Source organism: Manis javanica, chromosome 2, assembly GCF_040802235.1.
Source record: "Manis javanica isolate MJ-LG chromosome 2, MJ_LKY, whole genome shotgun sequence".
In the NCBI taxonomy this organism is placed as follows: Eukaryota; Metazoa; Chordata; class Mammalia; order Pholidota; family Manidae; genus Manis; species Manis javanica.
The window spans coordinates 187,072,557-187,095,583 of NC_133157.1; the positions used below are offsets into that span (position 1 = coordinate 187,072,557).

The 23,027-nt window shown below is 41.9% G+C and overlaps 1 protein-coding gene across 1 annotated transcript in view; it reads left to right on the top strand.

The window, feature by feature from the left end:
* The window catches only part of LOC140845695 (uncharacterized), a 39,604-nt gene extending 18,541 nt beyond the window's left edge, over positions 1-21,063 (top strand). The window contains exons 3-4 of the mRNA XM_073220466.1: positions 10,240-10,352; positions 20,147-21,063. Of these exons, the coding sequence (XP_073076567.1) occupies positions 10,240-10,281 (42 nt within the window). The 3' untranslated portion in view covers positions 10,282-10,352; positions 20,147-21,063. The remainder of the gene's footprint in view (positions 1-10,239; positions 10,353-20,146) is intronic.
* The last annotated feature ends 1,964 nt before the right edge of the window (positions 21,064-23,027 follow it).

Sequence of the window (23,027 nt, forward strand, 5' to 3'; positions counted from 1 at the left end):
CCCCACTTTTAATCAACATAATACTGGAGGTCCTCACCATGGCAATCAGACAACACAAAGAAATAAAAGGCATCCAGATTGGTAAAGAAGTAGTTAACTGTCACGTTTGCAGATAACATGATATTGTACATAAAAAACCCTAAAGAATCCACTCCAAAACTAGTAGATCTAATATGTGAATTCAGCAAAATTGCAGGATACAAATTTAATAACACAGAAATCTGTTGCATTCCTATACAATAATGATGAACTAGCAGAAAGAGAAATCAGGAAAACAATTGCATCAAAAAGAATAAAATACCTAGGAATAAACCTAACCAAGGAAGTGAAAGACCTGTACTCTGAATACTACAAGACACTCATGATATAAATTAAAGAAGATAACAACGAATGTAAACACATCTTGTGCTCATAGATAGGAAGAATTAATATATTGTCAAAATGGCCATCCTGCCTAAAGCAATCTACAGATTCAGTGCAATCCCTATCAAAATACCAACAGCATTCTTCAACAAACTAGAGAAAATCGTCCTAAAATTCACATAGAACCACAAAAGACCCCCAATAGCCAAAGCAATCCTGGGAAGGAAGAATAAAGCTGGGGGGATTATGCCCCCTGACTTCCAGCTCTACTACAAAGCCACAGTAATCAAGACAATTTGGTACTGGCACAAGAACAGACCCATAGACCAGTGGATCAGACTAGAGAGTCCAGATATAAACCCAAACATATATGGTCAATTAATATACAAAAAAGGAGACATGGACATACAATGGGGGAAATGACAGCCTCTTCAACAACTGTTGTTGGCAAAACTGGACAGCTGCATGTAAGAGAATGAAACTGGATTATTGTTTAGCCCCATACACAAAAGTAAACTCAAAATGGATCAAAGACCTGAATGTAAGTCATGAAACCATAAGACTCTTAGAAGACAACGTAGGCAAAAATTTGAATATAAACATGAGCAACTTTTTTCTAAACACATCTCCTTGGAGAAGGCAAACAAAAGCAAAAATGAACAAGTGGGACCACATCAAGCTAAAAAGCTTCTGTACAGCAAAGGACAGCATCAGCAGAACAAAAAGGCATCCTACGGTATTGGAGAATATATTTGTAAGCAACATATCCAACAAGTAGTTAACATCCAAAATATATAACAAACTCACACTCCTCAACAACCAAAAAGCAAATAACCCAATTAAAAAATGGGCGGAGGATATGAACAGACAGTTCTCCAAAGAAGAAAGGCAGAAGGCCAACAGGCACATGAAAAGATGCTCCACCTTGCTAATCATCAGGGAAATGCAAATTTAAACCACAAAGAGATATCACCTCACACCAGTAAGGATAGCCAGCATCGAAAAGACTAAGAACCACAAATGCCGGCAAGGATGTGGAGAAAGGGGAACCCTCTTACACTGCTGGTGGGAATGTAAACTAGTTCAACCATAGTGGAAAGCAATATGGAGGTTCCTCAAAAAACCAAAAATAGAAATACCATTTGACCCAGGAATTCCACATCTAGGAATTTACCCAAAGAATACAAGGTCTCAGATTCAAAAAGACATATCCACCCCTATGTTTATTGCAGCACTATTTACAATAGCCAATATATGGAAGCAACCTAAGAATCCATCAATAGATGAATGGATAAAGAAGATGTGGTACATATACACAATGCAATACTATTTAGCCATAAGAAAAAAATAAATTCTACCATTTGCAACAACATGGATGGAGCTAGAGGGTATTTGCTCAATGAAATAAGCCAGGCAGAGAAAGACAAGTACCAAATGATTTCCCTCATCTGCGGAGTATAACGATGAAGCAAAACTGAAGGGACAAAACAACAGTAGACTCACAAACTCCAAGAAGGGATTAGGGGTTGCCAAAAGGGAGAGGTGGGGGAGGGTGGATGGGGAGGGAGGGAAAAGGGGATTGAGGAGTATTATGATTAGTACACATGGTGTGGGTGGGATGATGGGGAAGACAGTGTAGCACAGAGAGAACAAGTAGTGACTCTGTGGCATCTTACTATACTGATGGACAATGATTGCCATGGGGTGTGGGGGGGGACTCGATAATATGGGTGATTGTAATAACCATATTGTTTTTCATGTGAAACCTTCATAAAAGTGTATATCAATAATACCTTAATAAAAAAATTACAGGATAAAAAAAATGAAAAGAAAAGCAACATCCATATTATTCTAAATATGATGAATTGGCATTGCTTAGGGCCTGCTGTTGCTGCGTGATCATCCCTCAGGTTGCTTAGGCCTGGGGCAGTCAGATAAGAATGAGCTCAAACCTGCCCTAGAGAGTAATCCAGATTTGCAGAGAAAAACCTGGGACAGCCTATTCTACAGTGATGGCCCTAGTTATAAGGAGAAAAGCCATTGGAAAGCCTACCTAATATTCTGTCCTTCTGCTACTCTGGAAAACTGACAAAGTTCAGCCATAATCTTTTTTTTTTTAACATATCATTAATATACAATCTTACATTGGTTTCAAATGTACAACACAGTGATTCAACAGTTACCCATATTATCAAATCCTCACCCCACCCCTAGTGTGGTTACTATCTATCAACATAGGAAGATGTTACAGAATCATTGACTATATTCTCCATGCTCTCCTACCATCCCCGTGACAAACTTATACTGTGATTGCAAATTATTGTGCCCCTTTGTCCCCCTCACCCTTCCCCTTGGTAACCACTCATCATTTTTCAGTGCCTTATGAGATGAAGTTCATCCATAATCTTAATCCTAAACAATCACAATACCAAATCCATAGGTAAAGAAAGCAAGAAGATACTAGAATGTGGGTCAACCATGGGAGATAGAGAGCTCACAGAATTAGTAAAATAAAAAAATGAAAACTAAAACTAGAATTTCAGCTTTATCATAATAGATTTTATTGTCTACTCAAATTCTACCATCCATAGGACCCAGCTCAAGTCCAACATCCTATTCAGATCCCAGGAGGCTGTGCCACTGTTACCAAACTTGATATCATAGGTCTCTCTGGGCCCTGGGCCACTGTTCCTCATGGAACCACCCTTATGTTCATACCATGTAAGTGCCTAAAATGTAAATGCCTCCAGTTATCCATCTTATCCTGTATACTGGTCTCCAGATGGCCCTGTGCCTTCCCTCACTCCTTCCCCTGTTACTCTTTTCCTTCTCACACTTTTTTGCTGTACACTCTGAACCCCCATTTCTTGGTGAACAAACCCTTCCACATCCATAGCCTATCTCCCATTCCTTGCCCTAACTGAAATCTGGCTATCTTACAAGAACATAGCTTCCCTGGCCTCAGTCTTGAATTCAGGGGTGTTTGTTCTACCAAGCCTCATATACTTCAGAGTTAGGAGGCAGATTTGGCCTTTCTCCAGCTCCATGATATTACCGCCAGACCATTACTCTCAAAATAAATAAGAGATTAAGCCAGCTGGCATGCCCACTCCTTATCCATGCCTATATCATCTAACACCTTCCTGCCACTCTCACGATGACTTAAAAAAAAAAGGCTCTAGTTCACTGTCTTCTTTTCCTAAATTAAAATTCCTAAATTACAGCTTTAAAATGATTTTCATTATTCTTTCTCCTTAAAAGGCACTGTAATTAAATTCCCCTAAATCCCATCTATCCCCATCTTACTGCAGAAATGACAGCCATTCCCAACTGGGAAAGTATCCTTCTGAAACTGCAGTCTTGAATCTCTTTGTGAAGTCAGTGTCTTTGTGGATTATTTTTGGAGCAGTTTAGCCTCCCAACATTTTTACTGCTCAACTCCAGGGACCTTTACCTACCCTAAATGATTCTGTGCCAGAGGTCTTCAACTTCAGCATTGGTCCCTCTGATCACAACCCCCTTTCCCTTCCAGCTGCCTCATGCCACCCCCATGCCTGCTCTTCAGGTATAATCGCCCCTAATATTTTTTTTCCGTTTTTTTCAATTTTGAGTTGAAATTCACATGACATAGAATTAACCATTTTGAAGTGTACAATTCAGTGGTATTTAGTGTATTTAAAATGCCATGTAAATACCACCCAAAACAATCTACAGATTCAAATGTAATTGCTATAAAAATCTTTTTTTGCAGAAATAGAAAAACCCATCCTAAAATTCATATGGCATTTCAAGGGACCCCAAATAGCCAAAACAACCTTGAGAAAGAACAAAGAAGATTCATACTTCCTGATTTCAAAACTTACTACAAAGCTATAATAATCAAAGCAGTGTGGTACTAATGTAGGACAAACAGACCAATGGAAGAGAATAGAGAGCCCAGAAATAAACCCTTGCATATGCGGTCAAATGACTTTCAACAAGGTACCAAGATAGTTCAATGAGGAAAGGACATTCTTTTCAACAAATGGTGCTGGGAAAACTGTATAGCCACATGCAAAAGAACTGAAGTTGGACCCTTATTTTACATAATATACAAAAATTAACTCAAATGGATAACTGACCTAAACATAAGACCTAAAACTATAAACGTCTTAGTAAAAAAATATGGGGAAATTTTCATGACTTTGGATTTGGCAGTGATTTCTGGATATGACCCCAAAGCCATAGGCAAAAAAAGAAAAAATAGACAAATTGAACTTCATGAGAATTTTTTTTTGAATTTTTGTGCATCAGAAGACACTATCAACAGAGTAAAAAGGCAATTCACAGAATGGGGGAAAATATTTGCAAATCTATATCTGATAAGGGATTAATATCCAGAATATTATTGATATTTATTTAAAAGAAAAATTTTATCATACTATTTTTGTGAGCTTAAAGATAATTAAAATACAAAAGTTTATTCTTCTGTTAAATACATATATATGTGTATATACTATAAAGTATATTTGTAGAGAAAGGGCATATATATAAGCTATATATTATATGCACACACATAAAGAGAAACTGTAAACTTCATGAGATTTGGAACTGTGTCTGGCATGCAGAACATTTTTTCCTACAGGCCTGGTGTAAGGTCTTGGCCCTCAGTATGTTTTCAATATATGTTTTTAAATAAATGAAGGAAGGAGAGAGAAAGACTACTCTATTTAATCCCCACATTACATTACCATCAGCATTCTTTTTCTAAAATTCAGATCTGATCATGCTATTCTTTGTTCACAATTTTGACATGACTTCCCTCCCAGTGCTTTCAAAATCTAGTGTGGACTTGTTACATGGACGTCAGACCTCCCTCAGTCTCTTCTCTGCTGCCCTCTCCACCTCATCCTCATCATGGGACAATGGAGGGAATGGCTTTGGCCTTTTGTGCACTTGGCAAAGTAGGGACAATAGACGCCACCTCAAGGATTGCTGAAAGGATTCAGTGAGGTGATACTGGAAAATATCCAGCATATAGTCGATAGCAGTCAAATTATGCTGGTTTCTTTTTCTCCCTCCTGCCACACTATAGTTTTTTCTATCTCAGAGCACACAGGTAATTTCATGCCTAAAATGCCATTTCTTGCTCATGTTTTTCCCACTATTTCATATGTGTCCTCCTGGGCTCCCTCCTCTCTATAAAAATTAAATGAATACTTCAAGACATATCTCAAATTGCTCTTACTCAGTGAAACCTTTCTGACTCTCCCAGGAGACTTAATCCTTTTTTATGAGTCCATGTAATTTTGTAAGACAATTTCTAAGAACCTTTCATAGAGTCTCTTATATTATAGTTAGTTGTGGACATACCTTATGTACATATGTGTCTATTTTCAGAGTCCAACACAGTTTTTATTCAACTGAATTGAATTTTTTGACCAGGAAATTTGGGTCTTAAATTTCTTGACTGAAATACATCATATAGTCATTCCAAGTACACTCTTCTTATAAATAGTTCCTCTCTGTGATAACATCCAGCCTGGCGGTTTATCACCCTTGCCACCATAGCTCTCTGGAAGGTACAGCTGCAAAAGATAATGTGAGAGAATGTGACCTCTAGGGCTGGATGCCGCAGGATCCAGTCAGTTGCTCGGAAATGACTTGTGTGGCCCGGGTTCTCTCAGTGGCACCAGGCTAGTTCCTTCCTCCTTGAAGAATTTCAGTGTTTGTTGCCAATTGAGGGTAGATGCTGGTCATGGGGTAGGTGCAGGATGAGCAGTCATATTGTGCCTCATGCAGGATGAACCAGCAAAGAAAGGCAGGCAAAATGGAGGAAAAGCTGAAGCTGGCTCAGAAGCAGAGACAGACACAGGGAAGAGCCAGCCTGTTCCCTAGGGCTCTCCAGTTGAGTGAAGCCAATTTGAATGAAGCCCAACAGCATAAGATCTCTGTGTACTCTGAGTAACCACTGCTTTTTACCCCACTGAGCTAAGGTTTCTTACAGTCAAGTGAATCCCAACTGCAAAAAGGAAATTGTTTGCTGAATCAGCTCCAGCCTGTAATGTGTCCAGTCACCTGAATTTATATGTCATCTTTGGCTCTCCCTTTTGAGCAAAAAGTGACTTTGGGCAAATCTTTATGCACTCCATGTCTCAGTTTCTATACTTGGTAAAACACAATTTCATATGGTACTTTACCACCTACCAATCACTATCCACACATCTCATGTGAATTTTTGAAAAGTTCTTAGAATACAGGGAAAGAATTTGTATTCATATTTTACAAACTTGCCCAAGATCTCACAACTAAGTACTAGTGAAAATGGGCTTCAAACACCAGTCTTCTGACATCTGTATACTCGGGTCACCATCAACTCTACCTCTGAGAATGTAAGTAATTTTTGAAAAGGGTGATAAATTGAGGATTGGTTGAATGAATGAATAAACAAGTGGATATAAACTCTAAGGTCTCTTTCATGAGAATTATTGATGAAAGATGTTCATGTCTTTAGAGGTAATAGTGACTTCTTATACTTATAGGAGTTCTGTTTCAAAATGAGTTCAATTGTAGGACCACTCAGTGGAAGATCTATGATTGTGATAAAGTGTTCTATTTCTAAAAATATGCATAATAGTCCAGTGCTTCATGAAGGATTCCTGTTATCTGGAAGTTTAATTTCAAGTGTGTGGGCTCAAGACCTTTCCTACATCCTAAGGCAATAATACCAGGTACTTCCCCACTTTAAAAATATGCTAGCTCACAGTCACAAAAACTTTTAGTACTAAGATGATACCACATGATCCAGTTTCCCAGAATCTCTTCACAGTGTCCCCGAAGCCACTGACACAACCTGACCAGGTCCCACGACAGGCTGCTTTCTTCATTTCCTTCCTCTCCTTCCTCCTGCCGGGCTGACCATGCTCAGAGCACCCAGCTGCCTCATGGCTAGGGTAAGGCTGATCTCTGCTGCCCCTCTGAGCTGCCTGCACTGGTCCACAAAGCCCTGCTGAGTCACCACTCTTTCCTCCCAGCTGCTGCCACTAGACCACATGGCTTCTTTCTCAACTCAGCCTGAAAGAGAAAAGCACGTTATGCAAACTAGATGCTAGCACAATAATACAACCCCCTTCCTCCCTCACACCAAAAGCACACTGGGGGCTCTTTATGTAATTTAAGGATTAACCAGCACAGCATGTTGTCAGCACCTGTGTGAAAAAGAGATTGAAGGATAAACCAGGGTTGGGGCTGAAAGGGCTGACCCTCAGTTTGACCTGTTCAGCGTGGCTCAGAGAGATGCACCAAGTATGTGGGCTGGAGGAGATCATAACATTAAGCTTTCTGCTCTAAGGATGATAGCTACCATTACAGTGCTACATAATAATGTTAGTACACTGACATAGGCTTTACCATATGCCACACCTTGTGTTAATTCCTGTGTGCATTTGTGTATATATAATATACATGTAAAGCCTTTAACTTAATGCCTGGCGCAAAGTAATGACAGATATAATAGTAGTTTTATCTTATTTGTTCTTACATCCACTCCAGAATCTTTGCTAAGCCTTTGCTTCTCCATTAGTCATTCCTCCAGGTAACATCTCCTGAGCACGTACTATGTATCAAGCACTATGTCAGGCCCCTGGCAACACGCACAGAAGAATAGGTCTATGCTCCTTCCGACATGGGTTCCAATCTAGCACGATCACTATCTTTCTGGGTGATGCTGGGCGTGCTCCTTAACCTTTTAAGCTTAAATTGGTTCAACTGTTCAATGAGTACAATAATTTATATGTCATAGGATTGCTGATAGAATTAGAAACATAGGTAAAGGGCTTAACTCAGCACATTATTTATCCAAAGAAGATCTCCTAATATTATCTTAGTATCATTTAATATGGAATTTTTATGTATCACTCTTGAAAAAGAATACTAAGAGACAATCCCTTTTTAGGCTCATGCAGTGATCAGTAGTAGAACCTGGGAATCAAACTCTAGTCTACCTACAAGGCCCGTGATGGGCCAATGTGATTCAGTTTGCAATCAAGATTTCTTTGAGACATACTGTTATATCTAGATTCCACATCTCTCCTGGACAGACGAAGCTTTGATATACATGGAAGGGAGATTTTTAAAAATTGAAGAATCTAACTCACACGTAAATTTGAGTCCTTTAGGAATCTTTAGACACTTGGCATGACATTAAGTTAAACACAACAGCATCCCTGTTGGTTCCATGATGTTCTGGTGAAAAGCAAGAAATGTGAAGCCTTAGAGCCAAACAAATGTCAAAAACCCTCCCCCAAACAAGCTTTCCTTTGTTGATTAACATCCAGAGATAACATTTTTGGAAACTTGGGACAGTATCAGTTTGTAAGGTTGAAACCCTTGCTCTTACCTACCCCCAAAACTTTCCATAATTTGTACTCTGAGAATGTTAAACGTCTTCAAATCTGAATGTTTTGCAATCTCAATGAAGAAAGAAAATCAAAACTGATTCAGAGAAAAGCAGTAACTTTCTGACCTTTTTATACTCTCTCTTCAGAGAATTTTTATATGCTTGTTTATTTTCTTAATGTCTCTTGGTTATGTTTTTTTCTTGTTTTGGTTTCATATATGACATGTTCCATCTGTGTATTCATTTTCTGGATTTATTCCCTAGAATTTTAAGTAAGAGACAGTTAAGAGCAGTGTTTCTCAAACTTTTTTCCCTCCAATTCGCAGTAAGGAATATATTTTATATTTTAACCTAATTACACATATATGTACATATTGTCTAAAACAGAAGTTACATAAAATAATACCCATCCCATGAGGTATGCACTGATTTTTTTTTATTCTATTCTATCATAAAAAAAACAGATTCAGAGGCCCAAAAGGAGTTGGGGAGGGATGAATAGGTGGAGCATAGGGCACTTTTAGGGCAGTGAGACTGTTCTGTATGATATAGTAATAATGGACACATGGCATGATGCCTTTGTCAAAAGACATCTAGTGTACAACAAAAACAGTGAACCCTAACATAAACTAAGGACTTTAGTTAACTATCCTGTATAAGTATTGGTTCATCAATTGTTGTAGCTTCTATACAATTTATGTGTTACCCTAAAACTGCTCTAAAAAAGAAGTCTATTAAGAATTACTTTTAAAAAGTAAAATAAGAACAAAAGTTGGTTGTAACTTATACAAAACTGATTTTACCACCCTCTGATGGCTCACTTTCCACAGTTTGCAAACTTGTGGCATAGTGGGAGTGCTCTGGCCTTCTAACCAACCTTGTAGCTCCATAAAGCCTGGTCTTAGACAAACCACGTGATATTGTATCTCAACTTCCCATCTGAAAAATGGGTGTTTGATCAGATAAACACCAAGATCCTTTGTAGCTCCAAAATTTTATAAATATAAATTCTAATTTTGAGATGTCTTATAATGAAAGAAAATCCATTAGGTTGAATTATAAATTACATACACATTAGTTAGGCCAATGCCATTCTTATAGGAATCTCGTGTGTACTCTTATTTTATCTCTCCTATTTAAAACAAATAAATAAAATGAAAAATAATGGTTCCTGAGCAAAATATATAATTACATTTACATAGTGCATTCTTGATTCGTGATCCTTGTGGAAGACACAAATCAAGAGTATCTAGGAATGATGCAAATGGTACTTGCAGTTTGGGCATTTGTCTGCCTTCCTGCCATGGCCTAGAGAGAGCTTATCTGAACTCAGTTCTCAGGGGCTCCATTTGATGTTTGCTGGGCACCTAGCATGGGCCAGGCCCTGGGCTGCAGACGGAAGGCAGTGAGTCCCCTGCTGTTTTACCTCATACAGCTTGGCTCAGGAAATGGAAACCAGACTAGCTCATCCCAGATCTCCTTTGCTTTCCCCACCCCAGGACCACTGTGGGAAGGAAGCAAGCTTGGAAGAAGGCATGTGAGCTGTGGCTCAGGCAGACCTGGTGTGAACCTCAGGGCTCAGCTCTGCTTCTCTATACCTGTTGGACCGTAGGTAGGTTATCTAACCACTTCCCTCAGTGCTCTCAAGTGAAATGGGGCAATAATATCCCATCTCATAGGACTTTCTGAGGATGAAATAGGGGATGGAGCTGTCATCTTGGTCCTGCACTATGCTGCAGAGCAGATGAAGATGCCTTTGGAACCCCTTCCCATTTTCCATATTTGTTCTGCCCCCTCTCCACCTCACCCCCACTTTCTTCAACCCATAATGTCATAGACCCTTCTCAAACATCTAGTCCTTCTCCACACTCATTTGATTGATTTGCTTTATTTTCTAAGAAATGATGACCCTAATTGGGCTGTGGAACAAATCATTTTGTGTGTTTCCCCTCCAGTGCCAAGAAGTCCCAATAGGGGAACCCAACTGACATTGAATTTCAGAGGTAGCATACAGAAGGAAAAGTATATCCCAGTGAGATGGCAACACTCCGGGTGGTGCAGTTCTAGTCCTCCATCTTGTTTTAGTGGGACTGCTTTTAGGTTGATGGCAGGACTAATAATAATGATAGAACCTAAGTTACTGTTTAATGAAAGTCTGTAATTCAGTGAGCATGTGCTAAATAAGCAGTTTACATAAATATCTCTAAACATCACAATCACCTTGAAATGCTGGGTTTTCCCTTTTATGGATGAAGAGATTGAGTCAGATTCATTTATTCATTCATTCACGGAAAATTTTAGTACTTACTATGTGACAAACATGGGGTTAGACAGAGGATAGAGAATGGAATAATGTTTAGCCCTTAGAAACTTATGGTCCAGTGGAGAATCTGGCAGATCAACAGACTGTGGCCACTCTGGAATATCCAGGGAAGGTGAGAAACACAGAAGTTGGCACCAACCAGACTGTCAAGGGAGGTGAGGACAGAAGCCTCAGGGCTTTTCTCAAGCCCGGCTGGACTGAAGTCTCTCCCCTCCTTTAGCCATTTAGCTCTTGCCCTCCCTGACCCTGACCAAATGAACAAACCTGGGGCAATTCCTCTCAGTCCTTGTAAGAACTTTTCTGCACCCTGGACTAGCAAATGCAAGTGCCCAGGAACCATGTGCATCTTAACTGGAGTCTCCCAGATAGATGGTGCTAAAACTAGGAGGACCAGGTTGTTTATGTCCAAACCAAGACACTTCTGAGACTGAAACAATATACCGGAATAACAGGGTAAACTAAGGTGTGTCCTGGCAACCTGGAACACAGGTTTAGGTTGAATATAATCTAAAGGCATGCCTCTAATGAAGAGAATCTTAGGCTGGAAGCATGATCCCTGGGGAAGATATTGGAGGCAGTAGTCCCTTAGTGTCATTCGAGCCTCTCCACCAAGCAGCCCATGGGCTTGAATTCTGGCTCTATTTCCCTGAGCTCTGGAAGGCACTGCCTGACAGTAGGGTGTGGGGGTGTGGGGTGGTTGCTCTACCAACAATCGCAAAAGTCCCTTGGGAACAGTTACCAGGGTGAGGGTACCAGCCAGGAGAATACTCAAGACCGAGCAGCCCCCAGTAGGGAGGGAGACCACCCCTACTGGAGAGTGGAGTCCAGCAATCCCACTGACTGGAGGTGGTGAGCCAAACCCACGTCGTGCCTTGCTGATGCATGGCTGGGCTGAAGAAAGAGCTCATTGAATTGTTCACGGTAGAGTGGTGCCTGAGAGGCCGGGGCTGGAGAATGAGGCTGCCTCAAGCACAGTGCTTGGCAGGACACCAGGGCTGAAAGGTACAGCAAAGGCCTCCCAGAATTGGTTCTCAAAGCAGGGTTTTGCATCATAAACTGGCCACTGTAGGGATAGATGGGAACTCACAGGTTTTGTCTGTCTGTCTGTGGTTCACTGCAGATGGATGTGTCAGAGGGTGTCTGAGCTGTGGCTCAGTCTTCATGTGAAAGGGAAAACCCAGACCTTTGTAAGCAGGATGCAGCTGAAGCAGGAGGAGCAAGGCCATGCCCCTAGGACTTTGTCAGCAGCTCCTTGCTTCTTGCTTCTTAGAATCCGCCACTACAACCTGGAACCAGAGGCCTTAGTGGCCAGATGACTTGGATCTAATCCTGGCTCTATGGCCTCCAGGCTGGGCGAATGATATCACAGTGATAAAGCATAATTAAGTGTGTGTGTGGCACTGCCGAAAGCACTCTGTGTCTCTTACTCTTCACATCAACCATGGGCACTATTATTATCCCTAGTTTACAGATGAGGAAACTGAGGCACAGGAGAGTTGTTTGCCCAAGGTCACATGGCCAGGCAGTGATAGAATCAGGATGTGAACATGGCCACATGAGTAAGAATTGAGCTTTGGGCCCATTATCCTAGGCTGCTTCTGATTCATGAATTGTAAAATGGGAATAAATGTAATGCCTCCTTCCTAGGGTGTTGTGATATTCTAGTGGGATGATCTGTTTACAGCCTGGGCACCAGGCCTGCATGCGAAACAGAGTGAGCTGCTGTTAGTGTGATTCATCACAGCCTCTCCGCAGCCTTGCTACTCTGTTTCTTCTCAGCCTCCTGCAGACAGTTTTCTGGTTGAACCTCACAAGACTTGCCCCTGCTTGGATTAGGACACTGTTGCCTATTTGGCACGTGTAGAGGGGCCAGGCTGCAAAGATCAAAAACCCCGTGGGATAAGTGGGGATTTTCTGCTCACCTAAACAGTGTTTCAGGAATCCTTCTGAATTTCATTTGGTCTCTGAGCAAAAATTTTAGAGAAGTTCTATGCCTTTAACTGTCCAAAAAAAATCTCCATAGCAATAACAACCACTCTCCTGGATCTGTGTTTTTGTGGCTCCAGTGCACACACTGGCAGACAAAGAAAACAAACTAAAACCTTTTATGTCTAAGGCTCTCATGCCTATGGGAGTGAGAGCTTTTCCCTCTGGGGCAGGGGCAGATATGAGGAGGCTGTGGAGGGGTTTCCCACCATTGCGGTACCTCCCCTCCAGTTCCAAAGCTGTGGCAAGACTCAGTGACCCAAAGGAAGACCCAGGGAAATTCCAGATATTGCTTTTTGATGTTCCAAGGGGATTCTTGAGTCTCCCATCAAGGTTGGGAACCCCTTGGATGCAGACCAGCTCCTCTATGGGGAGAAGTTCCTACTCACCCACTTCATAAAGAAGGTACCCAGAGGCTTATGAATGGGGAGACTCTGGGATTCCTTTTCCAGTTCTATTGGGCTAAAATGTGTGTTGGCAGGTCATCAGGGAGCTGCAGGCCCAGAACCTTATATGCTTATCCCTATCCATAGTGTTTTAGCCACTCCAGTCTGGATGTCAGCACTCCAGGATGCCCTTAGGCACTGCTGGATGGAGCAGAGAGGGCTGGGTCAGCGGGCTGCTTCTGAGATCGCCCTCAGAGACCTGCAGAGTTGGCAGGCTTGAGGATTAAAGACAGGAAAAAGAATCCACAAGCCAGTGGCTCAAGACCTCTCTTGCCATTCCAGGACAGCTCTGCTCAGATGCATTGGCTGTTAAGAGAAATCTGCGAGAGTTGAGGCTGTTGCACAAGGTTTGCATGTCCGACCATCTTTAGTGCCATATGCAAGCTCTGCAGTTGACTGATAGAGCTTATTTGCCTTCCTCCAAAAATGTCCATGGAGGGAAGCAAAGGAGAAGACCTGGGAAAGATGAGGGGGAAGAAAAAGAGAAAAAAGCCAATACTAAGGACTGTCTTAGGCGATTTTCCAGGGAAGGTTAATCTGCCCCCCCTCCACAAAAAACCCCACAACTGTTGTTTTTAGAATAGATAAAATATCTGTGCTTGTATAATTACAGCCCCACTGAGAAATGTCACAGAGAACTGCGCATTTTCTTTGTTCCCTGTTTCCCTTCCACTCTGCCCATCTCCCATCCAACAGAAAGCTCCAGTTTGGTTTCCACAAATGTTAACACAAGACGTAACGTGTATCCATACTTAACATCACCTTTCACTAAGCTGGGAGGGTGGAACTCAATGCATCTTGGTGAGAAGGACCTTTGGGTTCCCCCCGAGGGGACTTGAGGGAGAGTGATCTGGTTCACCTGGAACCGGTGGAAAGTGGCCTGTTCTAAAAGCTTGCTCTTAGCAAAGAAAGACTGGATTGGCTAGGAGATAAGCCTGGGCACTTCTGACTCTTTTGTGTCCTTAGTTTGAGAGTCACATAGCTGGATAAAAGGGAGGAGGCTGACCTCAAAGAGATAAGGACCATTTTGTTTTGAGCTAGGGATTCAAAAAGTCTCTTTGTTTTGTTTCTGTCTGAAAGACAAGTAGAGTTTATTCCAGGCGAGTAAAAAGGTTGCCCAGTACCTACATCCCTCATTTCAGTAACTGTTTCTGTGAACTTGCTTTAGAGGACAATGTTTTGCTTAATTCTGGCCAGAGACACCTGCGTTTGTTGTTTGTTTTGCAAGGTGGTTATACCGATCAGTTTAGAGTCTGGTTTCCCTGGTGCCAAAAACAAATCCTAGTTCCTCCTGCTTCTGGCTCAGTTGTCCCCAGCCCTCGCAAAGAATCCAGCTGGAACACAGAGAAAAGAGGGGGACTGCCTCCCCGTTTCCTGTGGGTGGGCCTATTAGAAGTCTTTCCAGGTCAGCCAACATCAGAGCCCAGTATTGGGGACCCTGCCTCCGTGTCCATACTCCCACCCCAACACAAATTATTCCATAAAACATCAACAATTAGTTGCTGGGGGCAAATGATGACCTACAATCTGCACAGCCCGTGTGTCACAAACTGGTTTCTAATTTTAAATATACCTGTTCCCCACCCAGATTTCGACACACTAGTAATTATTCTACTCTGAAAAGCCTGTGACTAGAGGAAGGAGGGAGTAGAGGTAGGGATTCAAAAGAGCAGCTGCAGGGCCTAAATGTGCTATCCTGTGCCTGCTAATAATAGGGCCCATTTATCTAGCACTAGCTCTGCCAGGTCTGCCTTCAGTGCCGTGTCTTTATCTCTTGGAGTCCTCACAACAGCACTGGAAAGTGCAGTTGATTCCATCTCAATGATGGCAAAACTAGGCTCTGAGAGATGGAGCAATTTGCCTGAATTCGCACAGCCATTAAGTACTGAAAGCAGGTTTGAACTCTTCTGATTCTGCACCTTTAAGCACCAGGCTGAATTGCTGCTTCAAGCTGATGAATTTAACCAGAGTGGGTGCCAGGAAATGCCAGTTTATCCAGGAATGGAGCCACTACCGAAATGCCAAACCAAAAGGTGTTTGAAATCCGAGAATTGGCAGTTCTCCACCGGAAGCCACAGGGCAAGTGGAGGTGTTCCTGGGACACTGAGCGGTAATACAAACTGCAGACCCTGCAGGCCTGCTTGGAAGTACCTTGGTGCCAGCCTGATACTAATCCACTAGGGAAATCGGAGAGGTGTGGAGAGAGCCACAGAAGGGTTTTAGAATTTAATGTAATCTCCCAGCTAAAGGCAGGGAGTAAAAATAATGAAGCTGCTGTTACTTAAGTCATATGCAAATATCAACCGGTCTTCTTCTGAGATGTTTTGAATGGAATGAATGCCTCTCCCCTGGGGACATCCCAATACTTGATCCCAAAGAGCCCCAGGGAGGCTTCTTTGTCGCTCCTCACATCAGCTTCCTGCCCCCACCTCGCTGGCTACAGGTGTTCTGTGAGATAGTGAGGGCGGCCACTCCCATGAAGTGCCCACAGCAAGGCCTGGCACTGCTCTATCTTCCCTCTCCACACAGCCAGATGTGCTGCTCTGTGGGTCTAGGGTCACCCTCTCCAGCTGTCCGTCTTTGATAGTACATTTATATTCCATTACTGTGTGTTTAGTGGTTGATGAATCCAGAGCATTACATACATTTTTAAGAGGGTGCTTACTACGTAACAGGCACTGTTCAAAGTCCTATACACATATTAATTTGTTTTATCCTCATAAAATAGCATGAAGTGAGCAGTACTATTATCTCCATCATATAAATGATAACAGCTGGGACCCAGAGAGGTTAAGCTACTTGCTACTTGTTTTACAGCTGATAAGTAGTAGAGCCAAGCTAGGAATCTGGCCTGCCTGACTCCAGTACCCATGGCTGTTAGCTACCCTGCCATAGTGATTCTGGCCTGGGGAGGTTATTCAAGCATCTCTTCTGGGCATGCCAGACCTATTCGTGGTCGAATAGCCAGTGCCCATGACTGGTTCATGGCTACAACCCTGAAATTAGATTCCTAGATAAGTGTGATGCTGTTTTGGTCAGTCAAGAAAAATATCACATAGTGTTTTTTTAATGCCCTCCACAGGGTGGCTCTGAATGGTTCACCTTCTCTGGGATTCCCTCTTCTCTTGCTTTGTACCTGGACAGTGTGACTCAGCTTCCAGTGTTATCAAACACGAGTGCTGGACACTTTTGATGGCATCATTGCCCACTCACAGAAAGTGCAGTCAGCCATCGGGGAAAGGCACAGAGTTGAAAATCAGAGGAGGAACAGTGTTTGGGATCACTCATAGAAATGCGCCAATTCCAGAGCTGAAGAGGAAGCTTGGGGGGAGTGAGGATAATAATAGCCAATGCTTATTAAGCCCTCACAACGTGCTATCCCTGGTCTAAGCACATTCCAGGAACTATCTCATTTAATCCTCACCTCAGCCCTCTGATACAGGCCCTATTATTATCCCCCTTTGGCAGATGAAAAAAAAATGAGACACAGAGAAGTGATTTCCCAAGATCATAAACAGGGGATCTAGAATTGAAACGCAGTCAGTGGCTTCAAAGACTGAACTCAAACGTGGCACTACAACTGACACCTGAGAACTATGTCCTTAACCACAGCTCTATTTTGGGGAGATGGGGACTTTCAGCCATCTTATTACCAGCTCCATTGTCAGCCTCACATAAATGAGGTCCTAGAAACAAAGCAAAAAGAAAGCTTGGCTTGAAATAGCTGCATTACTCCCACGTGGAGAACAGGGTTGAGAGAAGAGAAGTTAGGGCAGGATCTCACCAGGTGGTAAACTCAGTAGGTGACCTATTTGAGTGGGCACTGGGAGGAGAATCAGATAAGGCTTTCGCAGTCAACATCCATGGTGTGGGGGCACAGGCAGGGAAAACCAGGTTTTTTCTGCAGACCCTGAGTTCCTGAAACAAGACTCCAGCTCTGGTCATCCTTCCGCTCTTGCCCTGACCCCTCTAGGCTCTCCTTCTTGCCACCTGTTGCTGTTGGTTTCTTGCTCTCATGCCTGAGGTGCTGACAGGAAGGAAGTATCTCCCAGCTGGCAGCCTAAGTTTCATTTGAGCATTCAAAAGAGTGGGCATCACCACTTTAATGGCTGTTAGTTGTGACATTACGATTTTCTTCTGGATGAAGTTAAAAATCATGCAAAGATATTTGCAAATTATATGTCTGATAAGGGATTCATATCCAGAATATAAAAGTTAACAAGAAAAAAAAAAGTACAACTTAACAAGAAAAAAATTTAAAAACCTGATTTAAAAATGAGCACAGGATTTGAGTAGACATTTCTCCAAAGATACACAAATGGTCAATAAGCGCATGAAAAGATGCTCAACATCACTAGTCATTAGAGAAGTGCAGATCAAAACCACAAAACCCATTAGGGTGCTTATTACAAAAAAAGAAAAGGGAAGACAATAAGTGTTAGCAAGGATATGGAGAAAGTGAAACCCTTGCACACTGTTCTTAGGAATGTAAACTGGTGCAGCTGATGTGGAAAATAGTTTGGCAGTTCCTCAAAAAATTAAGCATAGAATTACCAAATGATACAGCAATCCACTTCTAGGTATATACCCAGAAGAATTAAAAGCAAGGACTCAGATACTTGTACGCCATTGTTCATAGCAGCATTATTCACAATAACCAAAAGATGGAAACAACCTAAGTATCTATCAAGGAGAGAATGAAAGAGCAAATGGTGGCATATCCATATGGTGGAATATTATTCAACAATAAAATTGAATGAAGTTCTGATAATGTGCTATGCCATGGATGAACCTTAAAAACATCATGCAAGTGTGAAATAAGCCAAACACAAAAGGACATATATTGTATGATTCTGCTTGATTGAGGTACCTAGAATAAGCAAAGTCAGAGATGGAAAGTAGAATAAAGGTTATCAGGAGCTGCAGGGAGGGGGGAAATGGAAAGCTTAATGGGGACAGAGTTTCTATCTAGGATAATGAGCAAGTTGTGGAAGTGGATAGTGGTTACACAACCCTGTAAATTACTAAATGCCATTGGATTATACCCTTAAGTGGTTACAAGTGTCAATTTTGTCACCTATATTTTACCACAATTCTTAAAATTGCAAAAAAAGTATTATGTGAAAAGTTCTGTGGGGTTTAATCTTTCGGCAGTTGTAATTTCATTAACATTCTCCTCAGGTACCCTACAGAGAGGATACCATGTGAAAACCACGTTTGTCTCTTCAAGTGGAAATGAACACGTCACTCCTCTGCTCCTTGGAGCTTCTCCAAGGTGAATGTGCCCACACACGGTTGCTCTTGGAGCCCACCTGTTGCTACAGCCCCACTGTGCTGTTACTAAGAAATGTGCTGTGTCCTGACTTTCAAAGTGTTGACACAGCACATAAGACCACTCTGTGTTCCTTTATGTAAGGCCACATCTCCTTCAAGAACTTAAGCATTTTTTTTCTTTTAGAGCGAGCTAAGGATTTATCTGGCTAGAGTATAAACTCCAGACATTGTTCAGTCAGGGACAGTGCCAATTGTGGTATTTAAACTTCATTATTATTTAGACAGGGACAGAGCCAAGTTTACTGAATTCTAGAAGGAAGTTTAACCTCAGGGTACCTTAGCAGCTGTTCTCCATGGCCAATCCTGAGGATTTAATTTGGATTAAATCACCCATGTATAACCCAGGGTTCTTCTGTACACTGGAAATAGAGGAATAAGGCATAACTCCTGCTCTCTTGAGGCGGAGAGTCCAATAAAAATGTACAAATACCACTAATAGAATAAGTGTTAATTGTCATGTGTTCAAAGTGTTGTGGGGCGACTGGGGTCAGGGTTGGGGGCAAGACGAGAGGCCATCCTGGATCATAAAGAAGATGTCATTTAAGCCCAATGCTGATGGAAGAATGGAGTTTTCCAGGGTGACAAAACACAAAGGGGAGCATCAGGGGGAAGGAATGGCATATGCAGAGCCACAAAACATGACTGGGTGGGCCATTTAGAAAACCACAAGCAGCCACCTGTGGACAGAGCGGGGTGAGTGGGAGAAGGCAAGATGTTGGTGTGACATGGAAGGAGTGTCGATGTTATATGCTGAGTGGGCAGAAGGACTTTAAGCACGGGCATATCCTGCAGGGCAGGATCCAGTTTTCATTTCTGAAAAGAAGCATAAGGTTTGGTGGATGAATCTGAGGGAATAAAAAAGCCTGGCACAAGCAGTCAGGTTGGAAGGTTGTCAGAGTAATTAAGGAGAGGGTTGAAGAAAACCCAGATTCAAGAGCGATTTCAGAGCAGCAGGGACAAGATAGTAATTGTGACTATTTTGCCGGATCAAGGTCCATTTCTTTTGCTCTTGGACTTGCAGTGAGGTGGAGCCTACAGAGCAGAAGGGCAGCTGGACCTCCCAGGCCCCTGCCTTCCCCTCCTCTAGCGCACCCTTGCTCAGCCTCCCTAAATTATCTGATGGCATGGTCTTTTATTTACTATTGTTTTAATTTATATTAAAATTGTTTTATTGAAACCAGTTATTTTAATTAATTATTATTTAAATATTATTTCAACTATTCATTAATTTAATAAAAATGAATATAAAATTTTGGATTTTAAATAATCATTATTTAATTAAAATATTGATTTATTCTATTTTATTTTTTGACACAGATGCTTCAAAAATCAAGAAAGTACAAGAAGACAGTGAAAAGCATTCCTCTCACAGGACCCCATTCCACTCAAGTTCCCACCCTGACCTGCCAAAGGCAACTGGTTTCTAGTTTTCTCTATCCTCCCAGAGATATTTTAAAGTGCACATTCAAGGAAATACAATGATGCATTCTTCCCTTCCTCCTTTTATTTCCTTTCCTTCTTGGGGGCCCTTCATGGAATAAGTTTAGGAAACCTGAGGGAGTTCGTGCAGACCTAAGACCACCATTAGGTCTACTGATAAGCCCTTCTCCTCTGCAGCGTCTAAAGGAGTAAGGTTCCAGGTAGAAAGTCATCCAGTCGGACAAGGCCTTATCTCCTTAGGAGGCCCCATCCATCCCTGGACCTCCTACAGCAACTGAGGTGCATGCTGGCCAGCACCAGGCAGTCCAGGCAAGACCCTGAACACAGGAGAGTGCAAGCCTGCCTAAGGCCCCCAGCCTCGGGCAGAGGGGAGGCCCTGTGTTATGCTTAGATATGGCTGTTCCACAGTCCAGAGGACTCACATTCTCAGTGACCATTAGCCATTTTCCTTGTGGGGTCAAGTGGCTGGACCACAGGAGGCCAGCTCTGGGACAGTGCTCCCACAGTCAGTTCTCCAGAACAGAACCCCACCCTGACCCTGAGCCTTCTCAGGGGCACTGCTGTTCTTCCCTGACGGCCAACCGCGCCCAAGCCACTTCGGTCTGCACCCAAGTCCAACAAGGATACTACCTCAATCTGGAATTAAAAGGAGAGACTCGAGGTCTCACCATCTCCTTCCAGAAAGTTCTTGCATATTGCAAACATGGGTGCTTTTGGGAGGAACACTGCCTTATAGCAGAAGCAGCTTAGCTCCAGGGTCTTGGGGACACAGAAAGGGTTTTGATTTCACATGGTTGGGGCTGAGTTTCTTTTGGTAAGTAAAGTAGGTAAATTTGTGATAATAAAGGAGGATTGAGTTTTTGGAGGGCCTGGGAGATGAAATCAAGTCCTGAATATGTTGAGTTTATCTGTGTGACGTCTCTGCTTCCTACTGTAAACATGAGTCCTGGTTGTTTTAATGGCGTTTCAAAGCTGCCTGTCACTGAGTTCTCTCTATCTGTAGCACCCTTCATGGTTAACTTTAAGCTTCTCCTGGATTGCTTCACTAATGAAAGTCATATTCTGGAATTTATATAGGATAGCTGTTTAAAAATACACCATGTGATGCTCTGGGGATACAAATATTATAGTGTTCAGTAATCATACAGAGATACTCAAATGCCAGTGAAAAGAGGATGGCTGTATAGAGGATGAATTTAGGACTACCAGAGGCTACTATTGTGCCATGCATATATTATCAGCATTCAGTAACTTTTATGATAATATAGCTAACACTTATGAGTACTCCCATGTGCCAGGAGCTCTTCTGATCATTTCACATGCCCTATCCCTGTGAGGAAGGTATTATTATTATTATTGTTGCTGTTATTGTATTTTCCACATTTTACAGATGAGAAAGCTGAGACCCATAAAGATTAAGTAACTTGCTTTAATCACAATTACTGTGTTAGGATATCAGTTTGGCTACTAAAATGGCCCAAAGTAAAAATGCCTTAGACAATGATAGAAGTTTAATTCTCTCTCATGTCAACCTCATCAGTCCAGGGCTGATAAGCAGCTCAACCTTGTTGGAGGCCCAGGCTTCTTTCTGTTGCTCTGCTTTCCCTGAAGGAGTGGGGGAAGGAAGGGGGATGGCTATGCTATTCCTCCTCATCAAAGATGGAGCAGTATCACTTCTGTATTCTAACAGGTGAAGGAGGGAAATGGAGATTCTATTTGAGCGCATGATCTGGAAGTTGTGTTCACATCCCCTTGGCCAGAGTGTGGTCACATGGCCACACCTATTGCAAGAGGCTAGGAAATGTAGTCTCTATTCTTCCCGGCCACATGTCCAGATAAAGTTTAAAGAAGGGGAGAATGGATACTAGAGAACAAATAGTGATCAATACCACAGTCAGAAGTAGAACTGGGATTCAAACCCAACAATTTGACTTCCAAGCCAGAATTCTTAACCATTACATCCATCATACTGTTATCTAAGAAGAATTAAATGAAGATAGGAGTCAGTAGAATCTTTCTGATCCTTCTCTACAGTTTGAGACTTCCTTTTAATATTCTGCTTTGTGTATGTGCACACAAGCGTCCATTCGTGTGCACATACATACACTGTATAACTCTTTCAGTGAAAAACAGATATGGTTTTTAGATACAGTTGTCCATTGATGGGGAATAAGGTTAATGTTTTCTTTCATCCTCTCCTTATAAATTTTCAATTTTTAGTTTTCTTCCTTCCTTTGGTGATGCCAAATTCCTCACATTTCACAATGGATATTATGCCATCATCAGTTTAACAATTTTCTCTGCCACCAGACTGGAGAGCTGGACTGATAATAACTCCCCACACATGAAAATTCCCATCTTTCGTTAGCAAGTGGGGCAAGCTAGATAGCCTTTACACATACTCAGAAAGTAGAAAACGGAAAATCAGGATGTTCAAACTTAATGAATTGGCCACAACTTGGTCATTTGCATTAAAAGACCAGTTTTTTCTCATTCATTCCCAAGTACTCTATTTTATGGTTAATTTAGTAAGATACTATCAAAATCAGGGAGCTTCATAATGGCCCGTGTATGTGCAACTGCATTCCTGGTGCCTCTATTTTTTCTCATCCCGTAAAGCTATTTTGTTTGACCCTCTCAAGACACTTGAGACATGTTTTACAAAACCAATTCAAATAAGTATTAATTCAATTGAGCATTCCTGGTGTGGCTCTTTCAGCTGTGCAGAATGCCACAGCAATGAGGAAATTGTTTGTTT